Source organism: Acipenser ruthenus, chromosome 9 (assembly GCF_902713425.1).
Source record: "Acipenser ruthenus chromosome 9, fAciRut3.2 maternal haplotype, whole genome shotgun sequence".
In the NCBI taxonomy this organism is placed as follows: Eukaryota; Metazoa; Chordata; class Actinopteri; order Acipenseriformes; family Acipenseridae; genus Acipenser; species Acipenser ruthenus.
The window spans coordinates 41,823,599-41,843,982 of record NC_081197.1 but is presented as its reverse complement, the minus strand read 5'-3'; the positions used below and the strand labels follow the sequence as shown (position 1 = coordinate 41,843,982).

Genomic DNA, 20,384 nt, shown 5'->3' with positions numbered 1-20,384 from the left:
CAGTCCTAAATATCCTTTAGGATAAGACAGACACCGTCAGCAGTATGAATATTGGGCTCTGTATGCCAAGAGCAGCATAGAAATAGACAGACACAGCCTCTTACAAATATATACGATGAGTGAACTGTGCTTACAGAATGTCTAGTCTAGCAAGATCCAAGCTACTGAAAAGTTTATTTTTTAACAACCATGATCACTCAACAAATTACTCTGTCCCGCTTCATTTCTCACTCAGGGAGATACAAATTCCCTGTTGCTGTTATTTTCTCAAGAGAAAAACAAAAACTCCCGTGGTCTAAGTGAATACAGTATTATATCAAGGTCAGTCCCCACGTTTCTGCTTTTAGTACAGTTTAGCTCCTGAAATAACAATACAGTAAATGACTTGGCTCCAGTGAAGGTAGGAATGGAATGTTGGGGTGTGCAGTCCGACAAATCCCCTTATCTGAAGGGACACCAACCAAGGACAAAGGATCTACAAAAGTAACGTGAAATCACATGAACAAAGTATTTTAAACGAAGAGGTGAATTATAGGACAACAGCTGGCTTGGGGGACGATACAAGTTATGCACTATAAGGGTTTCGAATGACATCATAAGCTACAGGAGTAAACCTCAAGCGGTTTGCGAAATTTTCCAAAAGCCAGATTGTATTACTGGTTCGCTGTAACGTTTCTCAAAAGAAGTCAGCTATTGTGGTTTTCAATAAATGCAGAGTATTCATAACATAAAAGAGCAATAGTGTTACGATAATAAAAAGACCATGTAAGTAATGATGGGGGACAAATGATATTTTGATGTGGAGGAAATACATAGCAGGGTAAATGTCAGTACCCAGGCGAGAGCCACAGATCCCATGAGGCATCCAAAATATATATGTTAGAAAAACAACATGTGCTATTTCACATCCAGGACACACACATCAATAAATGACCCTGGCTATATTGTAAAACCCACTACAACCATATAGGATAAAAATATTTAAACTATTAATGTTATATTACTAATGGGCACAGACTACAGCCTATGCTACGATCCATCTTTTGGGTACCCCAACTGCAAAGTTCCATTGTTTTGTAGTGAATGGGTTTTTCACAAGAGCAACATAAAAGTCGTTGATCGACTTTAATGTTGCCAGATCCACTGGTCAAATTCAGAGGGCATCAAAACAGTTTTTTGCTGCCTGAACACTGAACACACACCCACTACAGTAGATGGACACCATGGGGAATACTGAACACACACCCACTAGACTATATGGGCACCATGGGGAATGGAGACGAGACGCTTCATTCATCCGGCAGCACAGTAATAACGATAGGCTTTGTTCTCTTTTATGAAGATTCAAGCCAAGCTTCTATGTTATCTTAAAGATATTGGTTTGCAGAGTGAAGACTTGGCCTGGAGATGTACTATTCTGCTCTTAATCAAATGGTATCCCTTCAAAACCAAGCCTGTTATTTTTACAGAAAAATGTCTACAAGTGTTAAAAGAATGCAATAGCCTTGTGGAAAGGTCAAGAGCAAAACATCTGCTATGTGCCATTCATTAAGCTCAAGACCACAACTCCCACAGCCAAAATGTCATAAATGAAAAAATAAATTAGTTTTAATGCACTCAAGGCCTGATCTGTTCATTTTGATACAACACACTCTTTTGTGCTCTCTTGTGAAATTTCCAAATGATGGTTTATAAAACTGGAATGAATTTTTATGCTTTATTTCTATGCATTTATTACAAGTGTTATTGTGTATCTTACTAATTCATTTTGCCTTACCTTCCATACTAACTACAATGAACACACTGGTACTGAACACTTCCAGGAGACACAGTGAGTAGCAGTGAGTGATTAGTAGTCTTATGCAAATCTTATGCTTGGGGGTTGGGTTTGGTTTGGTTCTGTGGTTTCAATTTGATAAAAAGCAAAATAATCCATCTCCAATGGAAACGTATCCAAGTACTTGACAGTCAGACCATTTTTGGTTTCACAAGATAATGTAACAGCGTCTGGAAATTACCTCTGTGGTGTTGGTTTGAAACAAGTTTTGGCAGTAATAGCAGACTTCACTCAACTACAGTAAACAATGACAAATATAAGTCTTTGTGTCTGTGTATTTTTTGTTAGAGCATTATTAAACAAAGACTTTTCATCAAAATGTTGAGTTACAGATGAATAAACGTTGATGTTACCTGAACAACACCCATACACGAGTCCAAGAATATTGACCCTTTGGGTTCTCTGGACAGCTTTTCATCTTTGTAGAAATTAAGGTTGTAGGAGCCATCTCCAAGCTGTGTTAGGTGAAAGTATCTTCTTTTGAAAGACTGCAACATAAATAGCAAAACAAAAAGAAAGACAAATAAAAATGTCAGTTTTTGTAATGAGGAGTACTTTTCCATCAAAAACAAAAGCATCAATGCAAAGTCTAAAAGGTCCAATGGTGTTTTCATTTCTTTATTCTTAGAAATGATCTACCACCATTTTTTACCTCCTTGTGACAGGGAGATTGGCTGGGGGGCATGCCCGGGAAAGTTGCGCGGGGCTCAAAAAGCATCTGTGCTACAGCTTGGAGCTACTGCAAGGCCACTGCCACAAAGACGGGGCGCTGAGTGAAAGCTTGCTTGTTTACATCAAGGAGGAGAGCGTCCTCTCCGCAGGACAACTACTACAGAACCCCCTGACTGCAAGACAGCGCTCTGAAGGCTGCTCAGCCAGGACCGTCATAACAACCCGTGGCCGGGACTTCTGGAGCAACAGCAATAGGTCAGTTTAGGGGATCCCAAACAGTATAGAGAGGGCTACCGTAGAGTAGTAGGTTCCTGGCGTGGACGTTCGTTTTAGTGGGACTAGCGCTCGCCATTTTATGTGGCAAACTTTTATTTTTAGCTTTGTTTTCTTTATTAAATTGACATTAGAGTTACCACTGCTGGTACCCTAGTGTCAGCACTTGTGTTGACAATAAATCGAGTGAATACCAGTGCTCTGTGGCTGCCTCATGATTATTCAGGGACGACCCACACACGTAACACAGCACTCTGTTACACTCCTATACAGAAATGTTGTTTTAAAAGGTTCCCAATCTCCAGTTTAATAAGAACAAAAGTGAAGCTATATTATCATTTTATGTGAATCACACCTGCTTCATAGTTCTGTTACATCTATTTTCATAGACGTGTCCTTTAACTTATATGAAGGGGCACAACTTTAAAAAGTTGAAGTGGTAAAGCCAGACTAAAAACATAGGATATCCAATTCATCAAACACAAATAACCTGACATTGTTTTGTACATCTGGGATTTCTGAAAGGTTTACCCCCCCCCCCCCCCCCTCTCCTCTACATGAGAAGATGAGAAACATATCCTGTGAGGAAGTGTTAAAAGCAAAACACAGCCAGTGCAGCTGCCTTTTACATTAATAATAAAGATCCTCCATGACATGGAATTATGTGTTCTCTTAAGAGAAGAGATCATTGGCTTACTTACCCTCATGGTCACACTGATTGCGCTGTTCATGTTGCCTTTGTAAAGCCATCCATGTTTTGTTACCCCACCCTTCTGGGAGCCTAGAGAGGCTGTATCCTGGAAAAGAGAACTCTGCAAATCAGCCACACATGCAGTAATCTGGCAAGGTTGAGGTAGGACTCCTGCAGTCCAGATGCAACTGAAATCTGCATCCAGCCTACAAAGTTCAGGTGCTGAGGAGACAGACGGAAAACATTCCCTCACAGCTCACAACACTTAATCCTCTACAGGGAAATATTCTAGTAGAAAACAATAATGTCATAAACAATACCATTTTAATGATGAAATAGAGTTATGTCATCACAATCCACTCGGGACAAAAAAAAAAAGAAAACAGCTTTTTTTTTTTTTTTTATAGACCTTTCGTTCAACTTTCATTACTGCTGTTTGAATGCTGTTCATGAAGTTTTCAAAAAGAAGAAAACGAATTTGTATATAAGTGATAGTAAGGTGCTCGCTCTGTGACAAATTCATCTTAAGTAGCCTCAACATTTATTAGGTTACAGTAAAAAATGTAATAAAAAATAATATAGATCCCTTTACAAAATTTCCACATATGACTATTTGTTAGCAGTCTAGTTAAAAAAAATTTAAAAAAAAACTAGCGAGAAGAATGAAGCTAATTATAATGGTTTAAAACAAAGTATGTAAGATTTATTTTGTATTATTATTAGAAAAAATTGTATGAACAGATGAGCTGTTGAAGAATGCTAATGTATTTACTTACAATGTTAACTATAGCAGCAGTCGGTGTTAAACACAAGCTGCGTGCATTTTCATTGCTATATTCATACCAAAATAAAAAAAAAAAAAAACACAAGCCTGCCCAAAAGGCAATCAAGTGAACCTGAATGTTATGTTTTGCGAGATACAGTACAGTGTGAGAAATTAAATTAACCAAAAGGGTTTTTTTTAGTTTGGCTTTTCAAACAAGGGGACTTCTCTAATTCATCCATTGTGATGAGTATTCCACTTAAATGTAACTGCCTGAAGTATTCTATAATCTGGTTCCACTGGCAAGCTTCAGTCCTTTCCTATTACTCTAGCTAAACATTTTCAGTTATTCAACAGCACAGTTTGTTGCTAAGCAGGCCAAGTCTTAAAAACAGTCAAACCTCCTCAGAACTATTTTGAGAACGGCAGTCAAATACAAACAACCTAAAAAAACATGATGTTGCATTTTAGATGGCCAAACTTGAGTAAATGAACTCTAAATGATGTAATCCATGATGCATACATACAGGATATAGTAAATCGCCTATTGAAAAAAAAAATTACTGCATCAGCCAAAAAATGAAAATTGGTTTTAGCCGTTATTTGCAAATTTAGGAAATGTTTGTTTTGAGCAGAAGGACAGCATCACACATTTACAGCTTTGCAACACAGTTCTCCTTTTTTCTGTAACTTCATTCCAAGCTAATGCAGCAAGTAAAGTACACAACAAGCTTAATGCTTTGAATGGTTTAACATAATTTCTTAAGATGTACAGATTTGTATTGCTCTCTAATTTAGCAATCTGGGAATGATGTTTGCTTTCAGGTTTTTCATTGGAACAACAATCCAAATCACAGTGCATTTAGCAGAGACGGCTTTTACAACATTGGTAAGATGTGCAACAAAGTTAGGAAGATCCTGCTGCACATTGAGCAAAATAAGTATTCTACAGCTACGCCCAAAAGTTTGCATCATTTGATTACATGATGTTAAATAAAATATCTATATTATGTTCATATAGTTTCTATTGTTTTATTATGTCTCCATCCTAAAATTCTAGGTGATGCAAAACTTCTGGATCCTAGCAGTACAGTAGTCACTTTAAAAAATGTTGTTTGTGGAGGACTCAAAACTAGACTTAAAATCTTCAAGTCCTTTTCAATATATACAGTACACAACTGAGATTCAATACTGTTTACTTACCTCATCCTTATCTACATCTTCATCTACCTCAAACAAATGGACTGGCAGTTTTTCTGGTCTGGTCACCTTACTGTAAAAACAGCATTAGACATCTTATTGCGAAAAAATCGGGCTTCATCTTTCTTACATTTGTGTTTTTAAGTGATTAGGATTTGACTCATAAGGATAAACTCTCAAGCAGGATCTGTGTGGATCAGTTGTTAAAGAAAAGGTCTCCGGTTCAAATCCTGGCTCACTCACTGACTCATTATGTGACCCTGAGCAAGTCACTTAACCTCCTTGTGCTCCGTCTTTCGGGTGAGACACCCTAGTCTCTGTAAGTCGCCTTGGATAAAGGCGTCTGCTAAATAAACAAATAATAATAATAATAATAATAATAATAATAATAATAATAATAATAATAATAATGCCTGAAAACTATACAACAGCATTAATGTAATATTCTGTGGTAGTAAAACGCTTAAACAAATACTTTCCTTGAACAATATTAAATTGATTTTTTTCCCCCCATGGCACAGGTAGCACTCTATTTAAACATGGCAATGAAAAAGGTTAAAGACATGTGTTTCTGAACTGCAGAGTTTTCATTCCTTGCTTGTTTCTTTTCATTTTTCACTCTGTAACCAGTTAATTCTTGCAAGTTTACACCTGCCCCACTCAGAATTAAGGGTTCAGCAGAATGCAGGATTTGCTACAATTTGGGATTCGTGTATTCTAGAGTGTTGCACTGTATTAAACTCGCCCTGTGCCTGGTCCCTTTTACAGAGCAGAAGGAGCTTTATTCTGTGCAATCCACTGCATTTTCCCTTATATTTTGGAGATTTGGTGATCATTGTTTATTCTTTTTGTTTGAGAATAAAACCCTGTTTTGCACAAAATAGAAAGAGGCACCAAAGAAATGTGAAGCTAAATTGTAAGGAGCATTTATCCAGAAGTTATAAAGGTGTGTACTATACTCTGGTTATACGATACAGCAGCACACTGTGGTGTTTATTATTGGGTAGCACACAAGATGTGTGCCTTATACAAGGGATGTTTGCCAAGGCTGCTTAGACATATTATACATGAGGTGCTGGGTATATTCTGAAAATTATGAAACACAATGTAAAAAGGCAAGTAAAAAACTGGCTCAAAAATGGACCAGGAACCTGTAGTGACCTTTTACACAAGGTTCACATCCCCAACATTCCAGGGTCCAAAAATAGCCATATTTCTCATTCAGCAGGAAACACCAGATTGTTAAGACATGAACTCCATTACTAGACTCATATGAAAACAAAAAATTCTATAACATTATACACAAACACACAGCTTACGAAGTAGTGCTAGCCCAATATAAAATTATGACGGCTGTGTCTTTCATTTTAAACACCAAGAAAATCTCTTTAATTCATTATTCAAACAAATGAACACTGTTGTTTGCCAGTTTCACAGTCCTGTTATTACTGCAGGATTAGCAGTAAAACAGAAAAAGATGGAACAAAAGAGAAGACGACTTACTTTGGAAGCTGTCGGAAATCTCCAGAGTAATCTTCATATTTATAATGAACAACGTGCCAGTCAGAGTTGTAGGTCTTGATGCACTGTGAAAGCAAATGAACACATCTTTAGGAAGAAAAAATAAACATGTCACTGTCTTTACTGAAATTACTGAACACAAAGAAAAAATAAAAATCCTATTTTTTATTTATTTATTTTTTTACATTTCACCTCTCTCTTTATTCCCTAACTGAATTTGAATAAGAAAAGCAGTTCAAGTGAATGGGATTAGATATGTGTCTTTAGAAAGTGAAATCAGAACAGGAATGTGCTTTGCCCTTTAATTTAAAACCTCCAAAATGCATGCCAAAGCTACCGTATCTCGTAAAACAAAAAAACACTAAAATACTACAAACATTTTTACATACATACACACACATGATATATTACATATATATATATATATATATATATATATATATATATATATATATATATATATATATATATATATATATACACACACACACACACACACACACATACATACACACACACATACATACATATATACACACACCACCAGCTACCAATTTAATAATAACAGATATTTAATAACAGATATTTGGTTTCGAAACAAACAGGCAGTCATGTGGGAATGAATGTCTGAATGGAGACAATGCCTGTATTCACCGCTCCAATAACCACCTGCAAGAACAGCTTCTCAGAATATATTCATGGCACAGCACTATACTATATGTCAGCACAAAGAGTAATATGTAAGCGTATTAATAAACCCAAGAGCACAGCACATACATCTATATATTTCTTCAGGTTTTTGTTGTTGTTGCTATTCATGATCCATCTAGTATAACTTTGATCTCTGTTTTATGTCATAAGTTTCACTACCTTAAAGAAGCAAAACATTAGACATGAAATGGAGGAACTTCCTGCTTAGCCTTTGCAATATGCTCTGTAAAATAAGCAATGGAATATAAAGCTGGTTCACACTATAATGTGCTCTGTAAAATAAGCAATGGGATATAAAAGCTGCTTCATACACTAATGCTGTCTGCAGCTGTTGTTCATGATGTCATGGTGCACTTGACCAAAGGGAAGTATCCTTTTTCCCCACCCATGATGCTGCCTTTCACTGCACAGTCCCATATATTGAACACAGAAGCAGTGGAATGCCAGTTGTCCCTCTTGTACAGTGCAGCGCGCGCGCACACACACACACACACACACACACACGCGTGTTCAACTGGAAGCTCATTCATCCTTGCTGTAAAGTCCATATGTACTGATCTGCTTGCTAATGTAATTCACAAAGGAAATCAGACTCCATGGTTTAGCTTGTACAGCAACACTGAGTACTATTACGTAACCATCCTCAAATGCTGGTTGGAAAATATCGTATTTTAAATTAACTTTTCAATCTGTTTGCATAAGAACAGCAGGCCATGAGATTCTGAGAATGAACTCCTGCTGTCAGAAATAACAAGCAAATAACAAAAGGTCAGACATTTTTATCAAAGCCAAGTTCAATTTGAACCATTTTGTGTGAAAGGAAAACTATGAATTTAACAATGCAAACTTCTACCCAAAGAAACAACTCGTGCAATGCCAATAAAACTTGTTGGGAGGTCCAACTATTTAATGTCTCTCTGTAATGCTGCTACTCTTCTAACTAACACTAACTGCCTGGATGCCAATAGTATACAAATAACTCCAGGACTCAAGGGCAACGTGATAAAGCACATAATGATAAAGGGTCACCTGTTAATGCAGACTTCCTCTCTTACTACTGTAGTTACACATTAAAACTGAAACCCAGTACTAGCATACGACAATTTTCTAGAAAGCGTTCTCTTTTGATCAGAATGACTTACCCATGGTTAACAAGATGAATGGACTTACCTCTTGCACAAAGAGACTCTGAGCTTCTTTCTCTGCATTTTCAGGCACCGTAGAATACAGCGTCCTGCCTTGGCGTCTCAGCGTCGATATCTAGAAAGAAAATACATAAACACCTTTAAATAAACACACACACACAAACACACACACACACACACTCTGTGTCATGTAGATGAACACAGTTAAAAACAAACCACACTGAACAAGGCCCTTTGAGACAACAACAAAACACAGTAAACGATACAGTCCCAGTTTACAGTCCTTATTTTAAATCGGCCCTTATTCTAGCCACAGCAGAGACCAATTATTCCTCTTACAGCAATCAACTTTAACATACCGGTAATTGTGAAACTTCACTAGAGTTCAGAAAACAAGAAATGTGGCTGTAAATAGCACATCCTTGCCATTACAAACTTGTGTTACTGCCGATGCAGGCCTAAAAACACAAGTGGGAGGATTACTTCAGAAAGTGTTATTACCTTTTATGACTTCTGGGCTTTAAAAAACAATTTAATAGTTTAAAACACAAGCACCAGTAACATCTTATAGAGCTTCATTCCTTTTTTTTTAAACTTTGTGCCATAACCTAGAACTTAATACAATGAAGACTGTAATTCCAGAAACTATGCATTAGAATAAAGGCAATGTGCTGCAGTACTGTTTGCCAGTCCCGGTTTTGTAATATCTGATCCACAACAACCTAAACCAATACAGGGACCTGTAAAGTTAAGAATCGATTTTCTTATGAATAGATAGTGTAGTTGCCATTTACAGCAGAGGGTATAAAAACTGAATCATGGACACAGGGAAGGTGACAACCTTTTCCCATCACAGTCATTCGCACGAGACCAAGTGCACCGTGACTTTCTCGTGAAGATAGGACCAGAAGAATCACATTGCAAAGCACACCTTTTTTTAACTGGTGTGCCACTTATGCATTTACACTACCTACTGGAAAAACTTAAGAGAAAAGAGAGATTTCAACTAAAGCCAAACTACCCACACCAACCTTTCAATAGAATTCAGCTGTGTCAAAACAATGACACAGTATAGCGACAAGCCTCATAATTAACCTCATCTGAAAATCCCCAGGGTGTTTGTGGTGCATTTAAGTAAATCATTCAGGCTCTGAACTACTGCACTTAAATGTTATCTTTCGGACAGGTTACATGCTATCATACAACGGTTTTTGGAACCCCACCTTTACTGTAGGGAGTACTCTACCCATAGAAAATAGTCTTTTTTTTTTTTTTTTTTTAAACATATTCAAAATAGTTATAAAAGCAACATGACACACTGCTAAAACCATTTAGGAAAAAAGATAAGGCAAGAAGACAGGTAAGAATTTAATTTCTTCTAAAACTATTATTTACACAGTGGTTAATTGCATTTGGCTATATTTCTCATGCACAACAATGACACCTGCATAGCTGAGAAGATATCTTGCACTGTATTAACCCAACCATCCAACACAGCCTGCTCTGTATTCGTTAAGCCCAGATATAAAACTTTATATTGAGTAGGACTCCCCTGGAAAATAAGTGAAGCAATGCAGATTTTAGTGTCCAGGCATCGAATTCTGAAATGAAATTAAAGCCTATGTTCCACGGATCATGACTTCATTGAGCAATCTTCAAAATAGGGTTAAATGCTCAGACTTCAAAAGCCATTGAGAAAACAGAGCTGCTTCTTCTCATTGTTTGACTCCGAGGCCCAAACACACCTGCATTGGCCATGTGCCACCCTCACGTATCTCAGAATGTATCTAATGCTTGAATGGCAGAGATCCTCCGAAAGTGCTCCAGGAACCTGGCTGGACAGACTGTTGCGTGTTTTAATTGCTGTAAAGGAGACATTAAAAAAATAATTATCTGGCGTTAAATACCACTCTGTCTGGCAGGGTTGATTTAGCGAGGGTTGTGATTTAACAACATAGCTCCTTTTCTGCTGTAACTTCAGACTGCATAAGCATGCCAGCAAGGAATGTAGGGCACATCTCTGAGGAGCAAGCATTTCTTTAAGTGTCCCCTTACAGCACATACGAGTTAATATTCTCAGATTTTTTCATCCTTTTCAAGTTTTACACAATAGCTGGTATCTTCAACTCTCTTGAACGGGAATCAACTTAAAAACAGGATAGCAATCTGAAAATGTTTTTTTCTTTCACTATTTAGATACCATAACAATGATTGTTGGGCTGTTTCTTTTAACGAAAGACGAATGTCCGATAAACTTTAGGAAAGTTACATTTCTTGCGATACAAAGAAAAATGTGCATTTTGGTTCTTTATTTAAGAATACATCTCTTCACATCATGATTTGGGGGAACAGATCTATGCAGCTTAATTTCCTCCACAATATATATGACCAAGGCCACTCATTTTGGGGTCAAGGGTGTACTGTTGGTAGTAGTGCTGCACGAACCAATTATTCAAATATTCGGATCAAGCTCTCCAAAAGTGAGTGTCGATCAAGCTAATTTACCATTCCAAGTGAAACAACTAAAGAAACAGCTGCTTGGATGCCTGTGGATTGCTGTTCTCCACAGAGTCTAAGAAAAGCAGTAATTATCACAAACTCAAGCAGCTCGCTCTTCACTTGTTTTACTTTGGATGGTAAACTAGCACAAGAAACACCAATGACCTTCATGCGATTGTCAGCACCTGATTTCTGTGCTGCGCTCAATCCAAATAATCACTTAGTAGGTAGTAGGTAGATTATTTTATTTATTTATTTATTTGTATCTAGTCCAACATAAACTAGCTTGAGGTTTTGCATTCATCCCCTCTGTACATCACAACTAGGGATTCTGGGAGGCCTGAACCTCTTCTGCAGCTCACTGTAGACGTTGCATCTCTGCAGGTGTGTGCTTTTACTGTAGTGAGGTAGCCTGCCATCCCATTGCAGGACTGTGATCACCCCAAGGCAGCTGAGGCAAAGCAGATGAGAATGAAAAGTGTGACAAAAATGTTGTTAAGAACTCCCAATTGAAAATGTGCCAAATCTGCCAATGCTTTATGGAAGCATTAGTTTCCAAATTAGCTTTCCTGCCTGCTTTAGACAAACTGAGAAATCTGAAGTACTGTAACAGATAGATGTGCATAGGATTTATGTATGCCTACAACTGTATATTAAAAAAATAACATTTCTAACAGAGCACAGTGTAACAGGCCAAGTATTCAAGTCACAGCCAAAATACAAAACTACTGTACAGTACAGAGAAGTCTTTTTGATATATTGTCAGAGCAGCGGGTCATCATTTCTGCATAAAGTAATGTTTTATCATGTTGGGCTGTTTTAGTCATTAGCTTTTTTTCATTGGTTTAGAATTTGCTATTCATAACCAAGAATGCTCAAAAAATAGGAAATCTGGCTGTTTTGAAGACCCAGTTCAAGTGGATTAAACTGAATACCAGATTCTTAATTCAAACAGACTGTAAATAGCACATCCTTGCCATTACAAACTTGTGTTACTGCCGATGCAGGCCTAAAAACACAAGTGGGAGGATTAATTCAGAAGGTTTTATGACCTTTTAATGATTTCTGGGCATCTGTTTATATATATATATATATATATATATATATATAAATAGTTTAAAATACAAGCACCAGAGTCAAATTTTATAGAGCTTCATTCCTTAACTGATTTTTTTTTTTTTTTTTTTTTACTTGGTGCCATAACCTAGAGACTAATACAATGAGCCTATTGTTCCAGAAACTATGCTTTAAAATAAAAAGGCAAAGGTATTGCAGTACTGATTCACAGCAACCGAACCCAATACAGGAAGGACCTCAGTCACAATGATGATCAGAAAAAACATGACAACTGCAAATTAAAATTGATTGTCTTTACTGATTTCTCAACCAAAATTGCAGTACATGGCTCCCTACAAATCCTATTCATACTACCTTTTCTGGAGACACTGAAGATAATGGTCAGGTGACTGATAAACAAGCACAGTGGTGACCAATGCACTGGTCCCATACGATACAGTGGACATCATTAAGAACAACAGCAATGATAAAGTCAACAGAATCAATACTGTTTCCTTCAGCAGCCTCTTGAAGCTACAACACAAAAGCTTCTTCAGCACATATTTTGTTCAACTGGGCGCAAAAGGCATCTAAGGAACCCATGATACAATCATCAAAGTTTCTATTTGTGATCACAGGGTCTTGCCTTCCTCATCCTGTTCAGAATGTCCCTGGTTTGAGATCGCAATCGCTCTAATGCAACCAACAGAAGCAAACATGCATGAATAAGAAAAGCCAGGATGTTGCCAGAAGGAAATGCCCCGCAAAGGAGTACTGTATGGAAAAGTAATCAATATCCTACTTAAAAGGAACTGTACTTACACACACAAGCTCACTTCATAGTCAAATCATAATATAAAAGCATTTCTAAACAGTTGGTTATTCATAAAATGATACTGCTTCATTCATTTGCTTAACTTATGATTATGTAAAGTGACAATCTATTTCTGTAAGAATTACGTGCACTTTCAAAGTCTGCCTCAGTACCCATCCCAGGAGGGAGGGCACTGCCCAATACTGTAACACAGGCAGAGGTGGGCACTGAGAGTTACTCCTCTGAGTCAGTGGGGCATCATATCCCTGACTGGAGATTCTGCATGACTGTACTACAAGCCTTCCCTGCCTCTTAAAGTGTTTTCTTAGACACCCCACAGACAACAGACATTTTAAGTTTATAAAAAGCCCTTAAAACAACGACTGTGACACTTCCAAAATGTGGTGATATCTAAATCTTAGCAATTCAGCAATGGCTTTTGTTACACTTCAGTGAATGTTAATTATCACATATTGAATTAAGCAAGTACTGCATTTGTCTCAGCTGCTCTTCAAGTGTTTCAAGTGCTAAGAAGTATTTTTGTACCTAATTAAATACAGGATTGAATATATTTGATATTATGTAAAACAGGCTCTAGATTATTATTTTTTTTAACTATTATTATTATTATTATTTATTTCTTAGCAGACGCCCTTATCCAGGGCGACTTACAATCGTAAGCAAATACATTTCAAGTGTTACAATACAAGTAATACAATAAGAGCAACTACTTAAATAGTCCAACACAGCATTGAAATACATATGAGGTTCAGATCAATGATTCATCTGGGTATTGGACGTTTAAAATAAGAATATATCGGAAGTGCGATTTGATAACTGCATTTCCTCCTTCACACAGAAGCCACACATCTGAGAAACATAAAACAGACAAAGAAATTCCCCATATGTAGAAAAGTTACAGTTCCATTTGACTTCAAGCTAACCACCAATTTTAATATATTGTCTTTTTCAGGTGAGCTAACAGCCATGAACAACACTAAAACAATTTGGAAATAATTTCAGGTTTGTGTAATAACCAGATTATTGTTTAAAGCCAACCATCAGATGTGTCTTCAGTATTCCATAGACTACTCAGAGAACAGAAGGTAGAAACTTAACTGATTGGTCCATTAATACTAAATTGAAACCGGATGGAAAAAAATCAGAGCTGACGAATGTGTTTTTAGAACTACTTTGGTTACAGCAGTATAGTAGGCTGGCCACCCTAAGAGTTTGAGTTCTAACTAATTTAACATCATTATTTTCCTAATTAACTTGTTTAAACTGTGACCTCCAGTGGTTAAATAGGAGCAGTAACCAGGACCTCTTGGTTCCAAGTACTCCACAATCAAACAGCCAGAACTGCTCCAAGAGAAAATACGATTCTTATCAGTTTTAAGAAATGACTGCTTGCTTAATAATAGCTTTCAAAAAGGGGCACTTAACACCCATATGAAGTAAAGCCTGAAGGCAGTAAAAGTGTAGTGAGTTACAACCAAACAAATGTGTTTACAGTAATAAAGCTTCAGGATGCCCTCTGTCTAAAGCTATACCTACACACCCACAAGCAACCATACTAAAAGAACCTCATTATGGCCAAATTCTCTCCTTTGAAGAACTCAAATGACAGTAGCTGGCTTCTGAAAAGGATGTATTACAATATGTGAAACGGAACTGTATATATATATTTTTGGGGGGATTAGACGCTTTTTTTTAAAATGTATGACACGGCCAGGAACCAACACCGACCTCTGTGAAATTGTATCTCACCACACATCCCAAGATCTTAGCGTGGGTTATTTTTCCTGAGCTTTAAGAATTGTTTTTGTTAAGTCTTGCTATATTTAACTCCAGTGAGCAATGACCATCATGGCTCTCACTCTGCTAAACGCTGCAGCAGTGCACAATTGAGTTCTGTAGGTCTGCAATTGAGCAGCTACCCTTCCCTGGGCTCTTGCATAATACAATACCTCCCGAATGTTATTTTTTATCAACATTTCTTATTAAAAATGTTCAGGCTTTTAGTTGTTTTCATACTTCAGATACTGTCTTTATCCTAATCCTACAGCACATGGAAATGCGAATGGTCTGAGAGAAGTACTAAAATGTTCCATTGTTTATGATCGCATTGGAACATCTGTATGTGGAGGAAGCCAAATGTTTCTGCAGGTTTGCCATACTGTATATTAAAATCTTTGTTCTCTTCCTGTTGGAATAGCTAAACACTAAAGACTAATAGAAAAGAAATGAAGGAATCCCCGCTTCTTGTTTAATGGCCTTCCAGATAACCTTTAGCCTCGGGTCAGGTCTGTAGAGGAAAAATAAGCTAACAAGCCATGTAAAATTATACCCTTCCTCCTTATGGAGTGATGGAAACAGCAGCATTATTTTCTACAATCTGTCACAGGAAAAGGCTTCTGCCAAGGGTTTTAACAATGGTTTGTCTAATTTAACACGTGAGATGGCAAATTAGAGGACTATGGCTGTCATCCTTTAAAAGGCAGCTATATCTAAAATCAAACCATTTCAAATCAAATGACTTACAACTGCTTTAACATGACGTTTTGATGGAAGTGTTCCCATTTACAGAAAATGAAGAGCACGGTGTCTGCTATGAACTGGACATGCCTTGAAGGGCTGTTCTGAGACTGTTATACTCACATAGAAATCCTCAAGGGGAAACTGAAGCATGTCCCGCAAGGAATCACTGAGGATTTGGGTCTTCCTCTGAACAAGGACATTCTCGTAGTCTATTGGCTCAATTACTTTCGGTTTTGCCTGAAATGCACAGAAATGAATACAAATTAGCTTCTAAAATCAACAAAATGAAGCACAGTACTGTATATAGTTAAACACACACACACACACACACAAGTTTAATTAACTACATTCTGTAACATTTGATTTCCGTTTCAAATTTGGTTCTGAACTTGTTAGAAGTAAAAATGTAGAAACAGCACCCATTTATTACACATTTAAATACTCCACACATTAGGATTTATATTATTCTATATGAGCCTCATACAGTGATGTACAGTAGCATATGATACACAGTACAGACTATATCAATAAACTGGTATCCTGGCCTTACTGTAGTTACTTTTGCTGCTTTGATGGGGGACAGAATGTTTACATCACCAAGTTAATTATATACTTGTCAATTTCACAAGGTTTAATTCGTTCACAGTGTCATCTTCCTGTGAACCCTTGATTTAGCCTGACAAGTTGTGTTTTTATGCAAACATGCATTTAAATTAGCAAAGTTAGTGTAAATGCTCAGTTTACTCATTTTTTGGTTTAATGACCTTTAAAATGTACTGGAGAGTGTAAGTCATGTGCTGAAGTTGTTGAATAAAAACACTGCAGTGAACAATAGCCTGTGCTGGACATAGTGTGCAATTGAATTCATAAAAATAAAAATATCAGACAAATGTGATCCCACTGAGGACATTATACTTTGATATTCCAGCAAGGTCTTCCAGGTTCTCTCATTGCATTCCTGGAGCCTTACATGCAGTGAGATCTATCCCAAAAACCTGCTCATTGCACCTCGACAGAAAGACCTGATCAAAGACCTTTCCCACATGCTGATCTGGAGCTAGACTCCTGGAGCTTGTATGATTTTCTCTTCATCCAGTTATTTAACAGTTGCTCACAGTATGTGCACTTCAGAAGTCATTCATGTGTTTTGTAACTGCTCTAATTGGAAATCGTTCTCATCCACTTATCGTACTTACTACGTGCTCTTAAATGGACTTTACTCATATAAGCAATTATTTTTACTATAAGTTAACTGCTTTTAGTCGAACTCGCTCTTATAATTAACGTATTCTTTATTTAGCTCTTACTGTACCTTATAACTGCTCTTGTCTGTAATGTGATTCTTTGCACGCTAATATTTTGTAACAATTGTAAGTCGCCCTGGATAAGGGTGTCTGCTAATAAATAAATAAATAAATAAATAAATAAATAAACAAACAAACACATTATTATCTGAAACAGTATTTGTGGATTGAATCACTATGGCACCCATGAGATTAAAAATGTGTTGATCAGGGAATCGGTTTAAAAAACAAATTGTTTCATTCAGGAGGATACAAGGTCATTGCTTTCTCTGTTTATTTGTGGTTTATAAGTCATGTATTACAGAGAAGGAATCTGGCTGGGGTGAGCAGCATCACTTGCTGAGGCAGGGTGTCCTCCTGGCGCCAGCAGTCCTCAGCTGTAACTCACACCATCTCAAACAGAGTGAAGCAGCATACAGACAAAGCACAGCAATACCACCACTTAAAGCATTCTGTACATGCAAAATAGGGTCTCAACCAAGCCACTACAGTAGGTGGACTGTTCAGTTTGCTTCATCACCACAAAATTCAGCATAATTGTCTGTCTAAACCCAGGACTAAATATTGCAGCAGATTTTGAAGTCAGATTTGTAATGCATTGGCAGAGCTTCATTGTGAGGTTCATATACAATTAATAAATACAAAAATAAACAAAAAAATCCATAAATGTATTAACAAAAAAACAGAATATAATTCCATATTCTAGCAAAACAAACAGTTCCTAATGCTACTCCCTTTCATCTTTAAATGTACCGAAAGTTTACTACAGTAGGTGCACTTTCACCCTTACCACAATGATAAATCAGGTCTACAGATCAAACCAAGATAAAGCCTACAATGACGTAAACCAACAACCACGGCTATTGTGACACAGACAAAAAGGCAAATGATTTCAATTAGCTGCATTTTCTGGTCGGCACATATTGACACAGTAGGCTGTAAACCGCTTTGATTTACGTGGCCCACGAAACTCTGTCGTATCCTGGTTTCAAGGCAGTAATTAAAGCAACCCTTTGACCAGGCAGTCACAAAAGAGGCAGTGTGTTGGTCATGTTTGTTTGCAGTAACAAGGTATAGGCCTACTATATGCAGCTAATGTGTAACCAGAATGGTTATAAAAAGCATGCATGCTGAGAAAGACACTTTGATTTCACTAGTAGAGGATTCACTGTGAAAGAGAGAAAAATGGAAAGCTTTAAAACTTTAATGAAGTCTGTTGGCCTCAGTTCATTAAATCTAGTCCCTTGGATGCACTGTACTCTCAATTACTCTGCTGTCCGTACCAGATAGGGACAGTTAAACAGGGCCCTGTCAGACTTCCTCTGGAATACCGTCTAATTGAATTAATAGGATGTGCGTAAAGGAATGCTAGTAACTTTTAGTTTTGTTAAGCATATGTAGATTTATTAATTAGTACAATAGGCACCAGTGATTACGTAAATAAAGTTTGATATCCATGAAAGTTTGATATCCTTTCGCTATAGTAGAAACAGGTGTTACATGTACTGTAATAGCGCCCCACTTGAGCCTTCGCTAACAAAATGTTATGCTGCCCACATGAAACCCTGTGGGGTCCTACAGTATTATCTCTTAACACTAGAGGTGACATATTTCCATCAAGCGTATGGAGTTGTGGCAGGATGAATTGTACTTGCTGCCTACATTCAATGTTTTTACATCTCAAAAAAACTTGTATCCTTCTGTTACAAAGTATAGCATCTGAGTCTAACTTCTGGGGGGGAAAAAAGAACATAAAAAGACATTTTTTACTCTTCAAAACCCCAGTTCATTGAATATGGTTTGCTAGTGAACTGCAGTATACAAAATCAAGCTGAGAAACAAAAGGATCAAACATAATGGCCATATTCTAGAGCCTAACCAAAACCTTTTCAACAACAGCAACGCCCCCCACCCTTTTGGGTCATCATATTACATGAATTACTTATTTATTTTTAATCACATCGGGTTTCAGCTTCTTCCTCCAGTTTTGGGTCACAACATCTTATGATAAAACATATAAATTTATCAAAAAATATATAAAAAAAACGGATTCCGAATCCTTGACGGGGAAAAATAGCGAGCTGAGATGGTAAACCACTAAGCTGCACATCAAGCGGTTGCTATCGAATGGAAACTTTGGCAATGTATGATAAAATAAATGTACTGATATTGATAAAACAATTAATAAAGCATACATAGAGGATAGTTACCCCAATATAACTGTTTTTTTTGTTTTATTAACAGAAATGTTCACCCATTTAGAAACTTGTGATCCAACTTCTTTTCAATAGGCTGTGAACATTTGTTTTATCTGACTTTGAATCAAGTTTCAGTTGAAGATCTACTGAAGTTATTGTGGCACCATTGTCTGTGGTAACTGACGACAAACATAATAAAACCTCAATATTTTTTTTTTTTTTTTCTTTTAATACCAAAATGTCATCTTCTAATGTCCCGCTTTACTTCCTTGAGCTGTCCACCACTGTCACTGGCGCAAAAGCCAAAGAGCTTATGCAAACAATATGTATGCTAATTGCCCAACTAATAATGTAAGGCTAAGGCTCCAAGCCATACTCTGCGAAAAAACAGCATTTTAACTTCATTTTATCATTTGCCCGTGATACATTTTGACTCACAAATCTCTAGTATAAGCTTGAAATTGCAAATTAAAAAAAAAAAAAAACCCAACACCACCACCACCACCAAGAAAACCATTTCAAATGTGTATTACTGCAACAATGCCCAGTCTTTTTTCTGCTATTGTAGCAGTCTTAAATTCCTTTTGGAGCACAGCCTACACACGCTTATGACTACAATCTCCTCTTTTGTAGCCCTCCCTCATAAAAGTCTACATAAATATTTAAATATTCCATATCAGAATGCCGAGGACAAGGCACAGAAGATAAAATAAACCACAGCATGTGTACAGAGATGAGAATAGCCAAGTGCTATTGCTTCACTGCCAGTCTTTAAATGCATTCTTCACAAAACTCTGTGTTAAGGATTTAGAGCCAGATCACAGAAAATTATAATTAGTGTTGCACCTAAAATAACAACTACTCTACACTGTGGTATGGTTCCATTGCACCTATTGTGTGATGTCAGTAAGGAAAAACAGCCAAGCTTAATGACTTCAACACCAGTTCTGCTTTTGCAGAGCAAGATAACTTTTTATACTTCTCTCCAGTCTTGGTATATGAAAATGGGTTTCAAAAGAAGTCAAAAGTAGTTCCCTCTCCAGTAAAAAAATGATAACATCGTAATAGAGGCAGGTTTAAATACTACTGTCCTTTAACTACACAGAATAAGGTTTTCAAGTTTTGGGCAGGGGGAACAAGATCTTTACAGTTTAGATAG

At 37.0% G+C, this 20,384-nt stretch overlaps 1 protein-coding gene across 20 annotated transcripts in view; it reads right to left on the bottom strand.

Moving 5' to 3' along the window:
- The window catches only part of LOC117405230 (dedicator of cytokinesis protein 9-like), a 114,568-nt gene that overhangs the window by 47,197 nt on the left and 46,987 nt on the right, over window positions 1–20,384 (bottom strand). For all 20 annotated transcript variants that reach the window (XM_059030004.1, XM_059030010.1, XM_059030012.1 and 17 more), the window contains exons 2-7: window positions 15,844–15,960; window positions 8,839–8,928; window positions 6,940–7,022; window positions 5,440–5,509; window positions 3,484–3,579; window positions 2,191–2,325 (exon numbers count right to left, since the gene is read on the bottom strand). In XM_059030004.1, coding sequence (XP_058885987.1) covers window positions 2,191–2,325; window positions 3,484–3,579; window positions 5,440–5,509; window positions 6,940–7,022; window positions 8,839–8,928; window positions 15,844–15,960 — 591 coding nt within the window. The remainder of the gene's footprint in view (window positions 1–2,190; window positions 2,326–3,483; window positions 3,580–5,439; window positions 5,510–6,939; window positions 7,023–8,838; window positions 8,929–15,843; window positions 15,961–20,384) is intronic.